The sequence below is a fragment of the Zonotrichia leucophrys genome, unplaced genomic scaffold (genome assembly GCF_028769735.1).
Source record: "Zonotrichia leucophrys gambelii isolate GWCS_2022_RI unplaced genomic scaffold, RI_Zleu_2.0 Scaffold_776_23184, whole genome shotgun sequence".
NCBI lineage: Eukaryota > Metazoa > Chordata > Aves > Passeriformes > Passerellidae > Zonotrichia > Zonotrichia leucophrys.
Genome location: NW_026992981.1, coordinates 1 through 11,705, shown reverse-complemented (window position 1 = coordinate 11,705; position 11,705 = coordinate 1). Strand labels below are relative to the sequence as shown.

Sequence of the window (11,705 nt, the reverse complement as noted above, 5' to 3'; positions counted from 1 at the left end):
CTCCTCTCCCAGCCCATCATTGCTGAGGGCTCTGCCTGCAGGCACTGAGGGGACAGGAGCCAGGCAGAGACAGGCTGAAGGTAATCAGGATTGGGAAGACATTGAGCTGAGACCTCACTTGGGGAAACATTTTGACAGCCCTGTGCATGGTGAGTGTGTGGGTGCAGGGCAATGTTCCCTGTGCTCCTGGAGGGATCTCCTGAAGCCAGCACACCCCACAGCCTGGGGGATGTGTCAGGAGGACTCTCCCAGTTTCTCTCTGGCACAGGAGCAGGAGGAGGAGGATGTGCTGCAGAGCGGGGCTGCCCTGGGCACCGTCAGAGGGACAGGGCAGGACGGCTCCTGCTACCAAGGACGGCTGCAGGGGGTGAAGCTGGGGCTGCAGCCAGGGCTGCCCAGGGCTGTCCTGCAGAGCAGCTCCTGCAGCCCTCAGGGCTCTTGGTTAGCCCAGGGCATGTGCCACCTGCCAGGGGCAGCTCTCAGCCTGCCTGGCAGCTCCCCATGGATGCTGCAGGGGAGAAGTTGGAGGTGGAAGGAGCCACCCCCATCAGGGCAGATTCCTCCTGCTCTGGAGATGGTGCTGCATGGCCAGGGCTGCTCTCAGCTTTCTCCTAAAGGGTACGGAAAGGTGCTGTCAGCCTTGGCTGTGTCACTGAGACTCCTGCACTGTCAGCCTGGGCATCAGCAGATGGGCCTCAGCTCTCCCTCAGAAAGTGCCTCCCCAGCCTCCTCTCCCTACAGACAGCAGCAGCAGCACCTTGGCTTGCAGCATCTCTGTTTGTCTGGCCTGCCCCTAAGGCCCTGCTGCCTGGGAGATGCCCCTGGGCAGTGCCCGGTGCTGGGAGGGGTCTGCAGGGCAGAGCTGAGCCCCCAGGGCTGGGCTGGGCTGGGGCAGCACTTGCACGGACAAGGCTTGGATAGAGAGGAACAGCTTCCAGTAGGCACAACTCCAGGCATCAGGGAGCCAGAGCAATCCTTGGTGTCCCTCCCTGCTCATGTGCATAGGGAAATAGAGAAGCGTTTGGCGAAAACAATTTTTAAACTTGAGAATTTCAAAAGTCCACTTTATTTTTCAAAAAACATTTAATTGTGATCATGGTGAAATAGAGAGAGGTTAAATGAACAAAGGGCACCTGTGTGGTTCCAGCAGGTCTGACTGCCCTGCGGCATAGGGAGCCCTGTTTTCCCTCAGGTCTCCCCAGTATTCAGGCTGAGTGCAATGCTGAAGATAAAGCAGTAACGCAGAAGGACCAGAAACCTGAAATCAAAAAGGAAATCTGTCCCAGCTTGTCAATGTCTTCTTTCAACAGTCTACTATGACCAGAGTGAAGGAATGTCTAACAGCAGCTCCATCAGGCACTTCCTCCTGCTGGCACTGGCAGACACAAGGCAGCTGCAGCTCCTGCACTTCTGCCTCTTGCTGGGCATCTCCCTGGCTGCCCTCCTGGGCAACGGCCTCATCATCAGCGCCATAGCCTGCGGCCACCACCTGCACACACCCATGTTCTTCTTCCTGCTCAACCTGGCCCTCAGCGACCTGGGCTCCATCTGCACCACTGTCCCCAAAGCCATGCACAATTCCCTCTGGGACACCAGGGACATCTCCTACTCAGGATGTGCTGCACAGGTTTTCCTATTTCTCTTCTTTGCGGGAGCAGAATTTTCCCTCCTGACCATCATGTGCTACGACCGCTACGTGTCCATCTGCAAACCCCTGCACTACGGGACCCTCTTGGGCAGCAGAGCTTGTGCCCACATGGCAGCAGCTGCCTGGGCCAGTGCCTTTCTCAATGCTCTGCTGCACACAGCCAATACATTTTCCCTGCCCCTGTGCCATGGCAATGTCCTTGGCCAGTTCTTCTGTGAGGTGCCTCAGATCCTCAAGCTCTCCTGCTCCAAATCCTACCTCAGGGAACTTGGGCCTATTGCTCTCGCTGTCTGTGTTGTTTCTGGCTGTTTTGTGTTCATTGTTTTCTCCTATTTGCAGATCTTCAGGGCTGTGCTGAGGATCCCCTCTGAGCAGGGACAGCACAAAGCCTTTTCCACCTGCCTCCCTCATCTGGCTGTGGTCTCCCTGTTCCTCAGCACTATCATGTTTGCTCACCTGAAGCCCTCCTCCATCTCCTCCCCATCCCTTGATCTGCCTCTGTCAGTTCTGTACTCGGTGGTGCCTCCAGCCGTGAACCCCCTCATCTACAGCCTCAGGAACCAGGAGCTTAAGGCTGCAGTGTGGTCAATGACGACTGGATGGCTTCAGGAACACTAAACTTCTTGCCAGTTTCTACAAGTTATTTGTAATAAATTTCGTCTTTGATAATACTTGGGTGTGACAGTGCTCACAGGGGTTTTCAGGTGAGGGAAGAGACGTAGATCTGACTCTGTATTTCAGAAAGCTTGATTTATTATTTTCTGATATATATATTACATTAAAACTATACTAAAAGAATAGAAGGAAAAGCTTCATCTCAGAAGACTAGCTAAGCTAAGAATAAAATAGAAAATAATGATAACAAAAGGCAGCTGTCTTGGACTCTCTCTGAGATAGCTCAGTCTTGATTGGCCATTAATTATAAACATCCCAGATGGGCCAATCAAAAATCCACCTGATACATTCCACAGCAGCAGATAACCATTGTTTACTTTTTGTTCCTAGAGCCTCTCAGCTTCTCAGGATGAAAAAATCCTAAGACAGGATTTTCATAAAAATATATCTGTGACACTTGGGTTTAGTATTTGATTTGTTCTTTCCTTTCCTTTTTCTTAATCTTTTAATATTAGAACAAATGGCATTGTTTGAGCCATATTTCATTTTGTTTTTCTCCACATTTGCTGTGGCCCCAGAGTGTGTCCATGAGGGCCTCTGCTCTCAGTGGTTTTAAGAGACTTAAAGCATCTCCAAGCAATGTCTTCCCTGGCAATTCCCCTTTTGCTGCCTTCTCTGCAGCTGCAGCAGCAAAGTGTGTGTGCAGAGCTGGGGGCATGTCATGGGTGGCACAGCAACTCTGCTCCTGCTGGCCACACCATTCCTGATCCAGGCCAGGAGCCATTGGCCTTCTTGCCCACCTAAGCACACTGCTGGCTCATGTCCAGCCTGCTGTCCATCAGTGCCCCCAGGTCCCTTTCTGCCTGGCCGCTGTCCAGCCACTCTGTCCCCAGCCTGTAGTATTGGAATATGAATCCCAATATAACCAGTTAGATGGTGCCTGGGCCAGTTCTGACCCTCGCTGCTGGGCCAAAGGCAGCACTGTGGTGTTTTACCCCAGAGATACCTTGGCTGCTGGAGAGTGCAGCGGGGCACAGGCGCAAGTCCAGGCTTGTCAGGACTCCGTTTACCTCAGGAGAGAGCATCTGGCGATGGTGAAGAGATAAAGGAGTGGATTCTGCTGGAGGGTTGCTAGATGTTTATTCCATGGGTACAGAGGTCTGACCCGGAGCAACTGCTGCCACCAGAATGGAGGCCGCATGGTCTCATTAACCTTTTAAGCTCAGGGCAGGGGAAGGGGAGGGGACAGGTGAGCCACCAACCAGGTGAAGGGGCAGGGTCTCAAAGGACTAGGGACACCTATACGGTCCAATGTCCCCCAGGCCTGAGGGACCAATCACACGACGCCTTGCTGGTATGTTAGCCTGATTGACAGGGCACACTCAGCGAGGGGCGAGGGGGAAGGGAGAAGGTAAAACAGGACATTGCAACACACCGCAACATCTCCCCCTAGTTTTGTTTAAAAAGAAGAGGACTGGGTTTGTGGTGCAGAATGCTTGCCAAACCATGGTTGGTAGATCGGTTCTTCCTCTACAGGAGGGTCAGTGTTTTCCACTGAGGCTTCCAGGTCATCCACTGGAGCACTGAGGGCTTCCAAATGGTAGACCTCAGGAGGGGGAGATGAGCTTGAAATTAACTTGAGAACCATGCGTTTGATTAGTCCAAAAACCAATGCTAACAACTACAATAACTATAACTAAAATAAACAGCACTAAAAACACAGTTTTCAGAATAGATCCCAAACAGCCCGCGAGTCGCCAGCCTTTGAACAGTCCATTCAGCCCGTTGTCAGTTTCTCTGTTGATGTCCGAGAACCTTTGTCACAGTAGTCCATATGTGGTTTGGGCTGCGGTACTATGTAGGAGATCGCAGGTGGGATGGTCACAAGTAGGACGAGAAGCAGGCTCGGTCTCATGGCATCTCGAGGCTTCACACAAACAGTGGGATCTAAACTGGTACAAGGAACTTGAGACAGACATATATTACAAGCTATTCCAGATAGGAGGCTTAAATGGAATTTCCTCCAGAGAACGCGTGCGGCGTTTTCTTCTCCAGGCAGCGTGAGCAACCTAGGGCGCTTCTGTAGATTTCTCTGAGACTTTGGGAACATAGGGCTTTACCCATTTGGAAGGAACCCACCTTAAACCAGAGGGGGTGGACACACAGGCGTATCCACGTCCCCAAGTAACCAATTTGTAAGGTCCCACCATTTTCCAAGTCTCAGGGTCCTTTACTAAAACCGGAGGTTTTTCTTTTATCAACCTGTGACTGCTCCCCCCAAAGTGGCGTAGGATGGGTGGGTTCAGGCTGTCAAAAGAACAATTCAGAAAATTGATTGTGAATAGTGCCCTGGATAACCGGATGTGGGGAGGTTCTACCTTCTGAACCTGTTGTTGCTGGTCCAGGACCCTTTTAATATCACGGTGAGTTCTTTCTACAATGGCTTGACCTGTAGGGGAGTAGGGGATGCCAGTCTTATGCTCTACTCCCCATTGCTGCAGGGAAGCTCTCGAATTCCTTGGATTTATAAGCAGGCCCATTATCAGTGTTCAGCTCCTTGGGGATGCCCATGAAAGAAAAAGCCTGTAAGAGGTGCTTAATAGCATCAATAGATGATTCTCCTGTGTGGGCAGAAGCATAGACCGCTCCAGAAAAGGTATCTACACTAACATGAACATATTTCTGCCGTCCAAAAGCCTGTATGTGTGTTACATCTGTTTGCCACAGTTCACAACTGTTCAGTCCCCTTGGGTTTGCTCCCGTACTCACTGTAGGGAGTGCATGTTGTTGGCAATTTGGGCACGTGGCCACAATCGCTTTGGCCTGTTCTCGAGTGATGTTAAACTGGCGAACCAGGCCAGGTGCATTTTGGTGGAAAAGCTGGTGGCTGATTTTTGCCTGTTCAAAAACATTTGGGAGAGTGGCCATCACTGCAGGTGCAGCAAGAGCATCTGCCTTTCTGTTGCCTTCAGCGATAAACCCTGGCAAGTCAGTGTGTGACCTGACATGCATCACATAAAATGGTTGCTCTCGGTGAGTGACTAACTTTACCAGTTTTGAGAGCAATTCAAAAAGTGCAATGTTAGATACATCTTGCAGTATTGCTTGATCTGCTCTGGATACTACTCCTGCCACGTATGCAGAGTCTGTAATCAGATTAAATGGTTCTGAGAACCTTTCAAAAGCCCTAACAACTGCAGCCAATTCAGCAACCTGAGGTGAACCTTCCACCTCAGCAATGTCCGTCTCCCACTGCTGGGTTTGAGGATCCTTCCAAGTCATAATGGACTTGTGTGACCTCTCGGATGCATCTGTAAAGACAGTTAGAGCCCTTTTTAAAGGTCTCCTACTTAGAGCACTTCTCAATTTTAAAGTAAATTGAACATCTTGTTCAAACAATTTGCAAGCGGGCCGTGCTACCGAAAATTGTCCTGAGTAGGAATCCAGAGCAAACTGCAACACTTCATTTTCTTGAAACAATTGTTCCAGTATTTTCATAGTATTTTAACTCAATGGAATGTGAATGCACTTAAAATCCATCCTGCTAACTCCCTGTCTTGGGTCCTTTCTTCCCAGATCAGTTCTGCTATCAGCTCCTGAGGCTTTGTCAGTCTCTTGGACCTTTTGTGACTGAGGAAAACCCATTCTATGATCAAGAGAGAGTCCCTCTGGTCCCGGTCCATTTTTGGTGTGTCCTTTGCCTTAGGTGTTTGTTTTTCCTCCCACTGGAAAATAATTCCATGGAGGTGTGGCAACTTACCCAGGATGATAAATTTGAATGGCAGGTCAGGCCGGCATCGGTGGGCCTGTCTTGTGGACATTGCAATCTGAACCTTTTCTAGAGCTTTCCGTGCCTCTGGGGTAATAGACTAGGAGCACCTGGTCCTCTCCCCCTTTCAATAAATTGAAAAGAGGGGCAAGGTCTTCATTAGTCAGACAAGCCATGGTCTTACCCAATTCAAAGACCCACACAACTTGTGGGACATCTGCAAGGGTTTGATCCTTGGATTGATTTTAGTTTTTGAGGAACAATGGTTCCTATTTCCAATTTCTAAGCCCAAATACTTCCAAGGTGGCATCTTTTGAATTTTCTTTTCCTGGAGCTCGAACCCTGCAACAATCAATGGCATCGATCGTTAGGTCAAGCGCATGTGTTAGTAAATCATCATTGGGGGCACACACAAGGATATCATCCATATAATGATAGATGATGGCCTTCTCTGCGGCTGCACGCACTGGGGAAAGCAGGGAAGAGACACACCACTGGCAGATAGCTGGAGATACCTTTAATTCCCTGAGGAAGAACGGTCCAATGGTACCTTTTCATAGGAGCTTCTGAATTGATAGAAGGGACAGAGAATGCAAACGCGGTGCATCATCAGGGTGCAATGGGATTTGGAAAAAACAATCTTTAATTCATAATAACAGCTAATTTCCAATCTTGGGGAAGCATTGTTGGGATGGCTTACCAGGTTGGGGAGAACCATATCTTCAATTACATTATTAATTTGTCAGAGGTCGTGAAGAAGTCGCCATCTCTTTTTGTCAGCTTTTTGGATGAAAAAACACTGGAGAGTTCCATGGGGACATGGTCTCCACATGTGGCCCTTTTTTAGTTGCTTTCTACTAGTTCTTCAAGCACTTTTATTTTTGTTTACTGAGTGGCCACTGTTTTCACATCAACTGGTTTGTCTGTTTTCCACTTCAGTTTTTGGGTGGGGCGCTGTTGTTCAATGACTGCTGCACAAAAATGCTGTGGAGAGTCTGGAATATCAATTGTGACACCCCACTGGGCCATTAAATCTCTCCCTAACAAAGGTTCTGAATAATCTAACACGAATGGACGGATATTTGCCAATTGTCCATTTGGACCCTCAAATTGAATAATGCTTTTGGATTGTTTTGCCAATTGCAGACCTCCTACACCTCGAAGGTGACCAGCAACATTTTGCAAAGGCCAGTGTGCTGGCCAGTCTTGTACTGGAATCACTGTGCAGTCTGCACCTGTGTCTACAAGCATCTCAATGCGTTTAGACTCCCCACCCCCACTGACATTGCACCACAATTGGGTTTATCTTTCCCAATAACTTGGACCCAGGCAACTGTGGGCCCTTGTTTTTCAGTACTTTCAGGTAAAGATGGTACAGGGATAGCTTGTGCAACAATTTGTCCCTTGGGAAGAAACAGGGGTGGGTGGAAACAGTGCAGGCCGAGAACAAATTGCTTGGGATCTGATGTGGTCATTCCCAGAGCAATTTCGATCTCTTGTGGTGTGTGTTTGGTGTCCCCAATGACGATGTAGTTACAACAAATTTGGTTCCAAGTACCATTCTGTTCAGGATTTACAGAGACAAAATGCCAGTCAGTGTCCTTCAGGTGGAGTGACTCTGTCAGCTGCAACCTGTAAGGCTCATTGACAGAAGATGAGGTTAATACAGAATCACTTAAATCATAACAAAGGTTATTTTGTTTCACCTTCAACAGTGGACTAGCAGACTTGGTCTTTGAAGCACCTGCTTCACTTACACAAATGTTAATATTATTATGCGCTTGGTTTGTTTTAATACCCTTATTCTCTTGGCCTGCTCCTTTTATGTCTGCACGCCTGGCAGGCTGGCGCTTTATTTTCAGTTTTTTTGTTGTTGACCCTGATGGAGGGCTTGTAGTTCTCCTCCCCTGCCATTTCTAAATTCATCAAATTCCTTTTTCAGGGGGCACTGGTTACTCCAGTGCCCTAGCTTATTACAAAGCAGGCATGGTTTAGTGGGCTCAACCATTGCTGGTCTCCGCTGCTGCCCAGGGTACTGCTGTGCTGAGGGAAAAGGTGCAGGGCTGGCAACAGCGACACGCCTAGGTGGTCTTGGCAGCAGCCTTGGTCTGGTGTCTTCAGCCACACTCATCAGAGGCACTTTCCTGTTACAGACTAGAAGCATATCTTTTAATGTAGGGGGAGGTTCTATAGGAAGGCTCAGGATTGCCGCTCGACACTGTTCATTTGCATTTGTAAACGCTATTTCTTCTAATATTGCTTCCCTAGCATTTTCCTTTTTAACTTGTATTTCAATGGCTCTAGTTAGCCTTTCTACAAATTTCAAAAAAGGCTCTGATGGCAGCTGTTTAATTTTACTATAGTGCTCTAAAGGCCCCTCAGGTTGTAGGGAAAAGAATGCTTTTTCAGCTGCTTCTTTTACCTTCTCTGGTGTTTCTGCAGGAATTGCAGTAGCTTGGACTGAGGGAGAAGACCACTGACCCTCACCGCAGAGGTGCTCAATGGTGATAGGGTTACCACTGTTGTCTTTCGCTGTGTTTGGATCAGCCTGCAAGCCTGGGAGAGCATCTTTTAGCAGTTGTTTCAATGCTGATTCCCATAATTTGAATTCTGCATAGGTCATGAGTCAGGAAAAAAGCTGTTTTAAATCATGTGGGACTACCACAGTCCTACTCAATTCAGAATTTAAAAGGCCACGGAAATATGGACTGTGTGGACCATATTCCTTATGAGATTTACAGATCTCTTTAATCAATTGTCGTCCAAAAGAACTCCAATTAGCAGTTGGAGCTGCTCCGGCTTGAGCTGCAGGCTGAAACGTAACAGGAGCCAGTGACAACATGGGACTATGCATTGGGTGTGGCGTCCCCTGCTCTGTATCCCTGGAATCAGAAGCATTGGGATCACAGCTACAGGTCTGGGGACAGGCAGTGGGTGTGTCCCCACCGTGGGAACCTGGGGAGGGGGCGGGGACAGGGAGCCGGCAAGGGGCAGGGAAACCGTGGGAACAAGGGGCGGGGTCAAGGGGCTTGCAGGGGGCGGGGCAACTGTGGGAACAGGGGGCGGGGACAAGGGGCTGGCAGGGGGTGGGGACGCCTGGTGACATCACGTCAGCAGACGCCCCATGAGAGGAGTAGAGGGGCGGAGCTGAGGGTACTACAGGAAAGGGGGGAAAGGGGGGATGGGGTCACGAGGAACAGGAGGAGAGGGGGATGGGGATGGAATTTTGGAATGCTTAAGAGGATTTTGGGAAGAAGAAGACCAGGTTTGGGAAGATGCCACGTGGCATTCACCATTTTGCGGACCCCCTAGGGACTGGGGGCCATTTTGGACTTCGCTGCTCTCCGGAAAGCTACCAAGTTTTGGGTAAAGAGGTTTAGGGGTATTTGAGCTAGGAGAGAGGGAGAAACAGGGTGAGCAGAGGTACATGGCTTTACATTTGGCTTTTTCTCCATTTCCTTTTGTTTGAGCAATGCTGTTCGAATCTGTAAACTCCAGAACACAAATTTAGCTGAGGGTGATTTCCCAGATTGTCCTAAGGTTATCAATTCATTCCCAACTTTATCCCAGAGTTGAATATTGTGGATATCTTCAGGGGAAATGTTTGGGAACTGCAGAAAAAGCCATCTTATAAACTGTTTCAATTTTCCTTTAGAGAATTTCACATTACCATTGACTAAAATGCTAACAATATTATAATACACTCCTTTTTGTACACTGCTAAGTTTGGAACCCATGTTAGATGTAAAAACCAAAGTACTTAATCCCGCCTGACCAAAAACAAAGCTAAAATCAGCTACCAATTTCTGAAAAAACCACAGATAGAAAGCGATAACGAGCACACAAAAGCTTCACAATGCAGCTGTATATATTGCTTTTAAAATTCCCGGGCAGCAGCAGCAGGGCACGCCCTGCCGAACTGAGGCAGAAACAAAGCCTCCCCCGCCGTGGAATGCAGCCTCCCCGCGGAGCAGAGAAAGCAGCCACTCCACGTGGCAAGCCAAAACCGCGGGCCCGCCGCGCCGCGTGTGCAAAGAGCACTCACCACCCCGCACCGAGAGAGATCCCCCGGCCACGTGGAAAGAGAGCCCCCCCTCCCCTGCACAGAGAGAGAAAGAGAGTCCTCCGCGGAGCAGAGAGCCGAGAGCCCCCCCTCCCCCGCACAGAGAAAGAGAGAGTCTCCCAACTACGTGTAGAGAGCCGAGCACGCTGCTGATCCGGGGGGGAAGGGCAGAGAGCGATCCCGCTCCAGTGCGTATTCTGAAAGACAGTGAAACGCGCGACAGAAACTAAAGCTAGAACGCTATGAATTCTTGTCTGTGGGGCTGCGCAGCCAAAAATGCAAAGGCAAAAAAGGAACAGAACTCATGGCAGAGTCTGTTTTTGAGCTTCTGCTCTACCGAAAGCAGAGATACTCACGTGAAATGGAAGCTGTAGGCTGGGTCTAGGCAGGCAGGTCTCCACCAGAAAAGGACTCTCTCTGTGTGCAAGAGAGGCTCCCCTTTTCTTCCTCTGGAAAATCTGCTCACCACAATGAAGCTGGGCTTTCCAGAAGGCGCCGAACAGTCCACGAAACTTTTTCTGGGAATATTCCCAAAGTCTCTAGCTGGGAGTCTAGAAGCCAGGCTCCTTTCAGCTGGATGCACGGCTGGCAGAAACTTCTCTGAGGAACTGCGAGTCCGTTCTCGGGCTGCAGAGTCACTCTGCCCACCCACAGGGACGCCAATATATTGGAATATGAATCCCAATATAACCAGTTAGATGGTGCCTGGGCCAGTTCTGACCCTCGCTGCTGGGCCAAAGGCAGCACTGTGGTGTTTTACCCCAGAGATACTTTGGCGGAGAATGCAGCGGAGCACAAGACGCAAGTCCAGGCTTGTCAGGACTCCGTTTACCTCAGGAGAGAGAGCTTCTGGCGATGGTGAAGAGAAGGAAGGAGTGGATTCTGCTGGAGGGTTATATCCAGATGTTTATTCCATGGGTGCAGAGGTCTACACCGGGACAATTCTTCCAACAGAATGGAGGCCGCATGGTCTCATTAACATTTTAAGCTCAGGGCAGGGGAAGGGGAGGGGACAGGTGAGCCACCAACCAGGTGAAGGGGCAGGGTCTCAAGGGACTAGGGACACCTATCACACGACGCCTTGCTGGTATGTTAGCCTGATTGACAGGGTACACTCAGTGAGGGGCGAGGGGGAAGGGAGAAGGTAAAACAGGACATTGCAACACACCACAACACCGGCGGTGTCTGCGGAGGAGGGGATCATCCTCCCGCCTCCCGTTCAGCTCGTGATGGCATTTCATCCTACAGAGCCTGGCCTGGAAGGGACCTCACAGCTGACCTTGTTCCACCTCCCTGCCGTGGGCAGGGACGTCTCCCACTAGAGCAGGTTTGGCATTGGCCGTGTTTTCCTTGCTGGCAGAACCCTGTCCTGGTGTTGCCCGAGCCAGGGACAGGAGATGTGATGTTTCCCTTTTCATGGAGATCCTACAAACTCCTTTCTGACCAGCACTCCACCACCAGCAAAGGGGCACAGATTGGTGATGGCCCAATATTCCTGCAGAGCCAAACTTCTCAGCGTGGGAGGATGCTCCCATAAATAGACAGAGATTATAAGGTCCTGTGTATCACAAATTTAAGGAGCAAGGAGGAGTTTGGGATTGTCCTGGAAA

The 11,705-nt window shown here is 49.8% G+C and overlaps 1 protein-coding gene across 1 annotated transcript; it reads left to right on the top strand.

Moving 5' to 3' along the window:
* Window positions 1-1,333: 1,333 nt before the first annotated feature.
* LOC135441976 (olfactory receptor 14A16-like) lies at window positions 1,334-2,266 on the top strand. The gene has a single exon (XM_064701524.1). The coding sequence runs from the start codon at window positions 1,334-1,336 to the stop codon at window positions 2,264-2,266; it is 933 nt and encodes a 310-aa protein (XP_064557594.1).
* Window positions 2,267-11,705: the final 9,439 nt, after the last annotated feature.

Coding starts and splice junctions, on each gene's coding strand:
- LOC135441976 (XM_064701524.1), top strand. CDS start 1,334: ATGTCTAACAGCAGCTCCATCAGGCACTTCCTCCTGCTGGCACTGGCA.